General features: G+C 36.9%; 1 protein-coding gene across 1 annotated transcript; it reads left to right on the top strand.

The window, feature by feature from the left end:
- Positions 1-495: 495 nt before the first annotated feature.
- On the top strand, positions 496-1,194 carry LOC137977264 (putative uncharacterized protein DDB_G0274435). The gene has a single exon (XM_068824513.1). The coding sequence runs from the start codon at positions 496-498 to the stop codon at positions 1,192-1,194; it is 699 nt and encodes a 232-aa protein (XP_068680614.1).
- Positions 1,195-2,075: the final 881 nt, after the last annotated feature.

Genomic DNA, 2,075 nt, shown 5'->3' with positions numbered 1-2,075 from the left:
TTTCTTCGATGTTGCAGAAAACATTTGACAGTCCTAGTGAGCTTAAGAAGTGATGGATGATACAGCGGGAACATCAGGGTAAGTTTCAAGCGTTTTCATAAATTTAACTTGTATGATTTAAACCGAATTTCATCACAGTTTTGTAATCAAACCTGTCAGGATTTTTATGAAGTTTTGTTCGTCTTTGAAAATCTAAACTATTCTTGTAAATACATTTGAGGTAAGAATCCACCTTAGCTAACTCTGAATAAACTTACCTCACTTTTTCGCTGATATAAAATTATTAAATTTGGCACATGGGGATTTTTTTTAAATTGTTCTACCTGTTTTACGCTGTACTGATTTTCACAATTTTTAGGTTCACATATATTACAATCAATTTTAACTGCAGCACAGAAATCGTTTTAGGCAATTAATATGGAATCAAAAGTTTAAGCTTACCAGTAGTAACACTAACTGTAAAATTATTGGCACTTTATATTCAGAAATTATTCCATGAAGTGGTCAGAAGAGCATGATCTCATGCTGTGCATAGAACCATTTAACTACCCAAAGCAAAGCAGAGAGAGAGGAGAAATCTGGGGAGAAAGTGCACTAAACCTAAATGGGCGCAGTTCACCGAAATTTACAGTAAGAAGGCGGTCTGTTAGGGACAGGCTCACTCTTTTGCTGAAGATGTACAAAGAAAAGAGGACAAATGAAGAGCAGGGTTCTGGCATGAAATGTGACGAGGAAACAGAATTGGAGATGGCATTGTCTGACATCATAGAAAAAGAACAGGCAGCTGATTTAGAAAGGAAAGAAAACACAAACTCTCTTACCAAGAAGAATGAAACTGACAAGACACCAGCTGAAGAAAGTAGGTTAACCGCCTTGGAGCGCCTGGGCCAAACTAAAAAGTGGAATGCTGATTCGTGTGATGAAGTTATCAAACCAAAAAGCAAAAGAAGTACCACTGAAGCTGTGCAAATTTTAAAAGAAAAATTTGACAATGAGAAGGAATTCCAGAAGGAGGAAATGGAATTGGAGAAGAAAGAGCAAGAAAATAAAGCAGCTCAGCATCAAATACTGATAGATCAGCAGATGCAAAACCAGCAACAGTACCAAGATGTAATGAAGATGATGGCTGAACAAGAGCAGAGGCAGGAACAGCAGCTACAAGACTTTCAAATGCTTAACAAGTGCACGCAGTAAGGGTATTTACCAAATTATTTTAAAGGTACGAAAGTTGTCGCCATCAAAAACGTTGAAAAGTCTCTTGAAATAAAGCGATTTAAGTTCACGCTTAAAACAGTCAATAGACTCAGTCTGCCTAAAGTCCCAAAAAGTTGATGTACGATCAACTAGAACAACTAGTTATGGCCTTAATTCGTTTTCTTACTTCTCATCTAAGCTATGGAATACACTGCCTGACTCTATCCGTATGAGTGCATTTACAGATTTTAGGAGGGAAATCCAGGGCCGTATCCTTGTGTAGTTGCTTTCGCCTATTTTCATTTTTGCTGTTTAGATTTCTAATGACATGTAATATATAATAATACATTTGTAATACTGTGTATTTTAGTTGTTTTCCATAGATACATATAATGATGAGTAGCATGATCACCCTACCCATTCCTGTAACATACGTAAAAATTGTGAAATTGTGTTTATTGGGGTGAAAATCACTTATTTTGGCTTATTTCACACCCAGACTTTCATATCTTTCTAATTGTTCGAAAAATATTAAAGTTTGGTCTGTTAAAACTGAATTTTTGATTTACCCATGACCCCTTGCAGGCGAGGTCTTTCATACAGATAGTCAATTTTGAGGGAAACAGAAAGCTTTCACTACGTGGAGGATAGCATCCCCTCATTTAGTTCTATTGACACCCTAAACGCTGGCTTTCTGCTCCACTTTTTTGCTCCACTTTACAATTGAGGTCAGAGCAGAAATCTCTCTCAATTTCCTGAAAACTGCCCCTGAAAAGACATTGTGGACTTCCCAATAATATCCATAGAGGAAAGGTTACCAAGCCTTGTGAAGCACATGGAAATCATGGCTTCTTGTGAAAGTAGATTGTGAGGTTTACTGA

The sequence above is a fragment of the Montipora foliosa genome, chromosome 11 (assembly GCF_036669935.1).
Source record: "Montipora foliosa isolate CH-2021 chromosome 11, ASM3666993v2, whole genome shotgun sequence".
NCBI lineage: Eukaryota > Metazoa > Cnidaria > Anthozoa > Scleractinia > Acroporidae > Montipora > Montipora foliosa.
This window is presented reverse-complemented; position numbering and strand designations above follow the sequence as displayed.

What these genes read in the sequence shown, in the direction of transcription:
- LOC137977264 (XM_068824513.1), top strand. Translation starts at nt 496, where the DNA reads ATGAAGTGGTCAGAAGAGCATGATCTCATGCTGTGCATAGAACCATTT.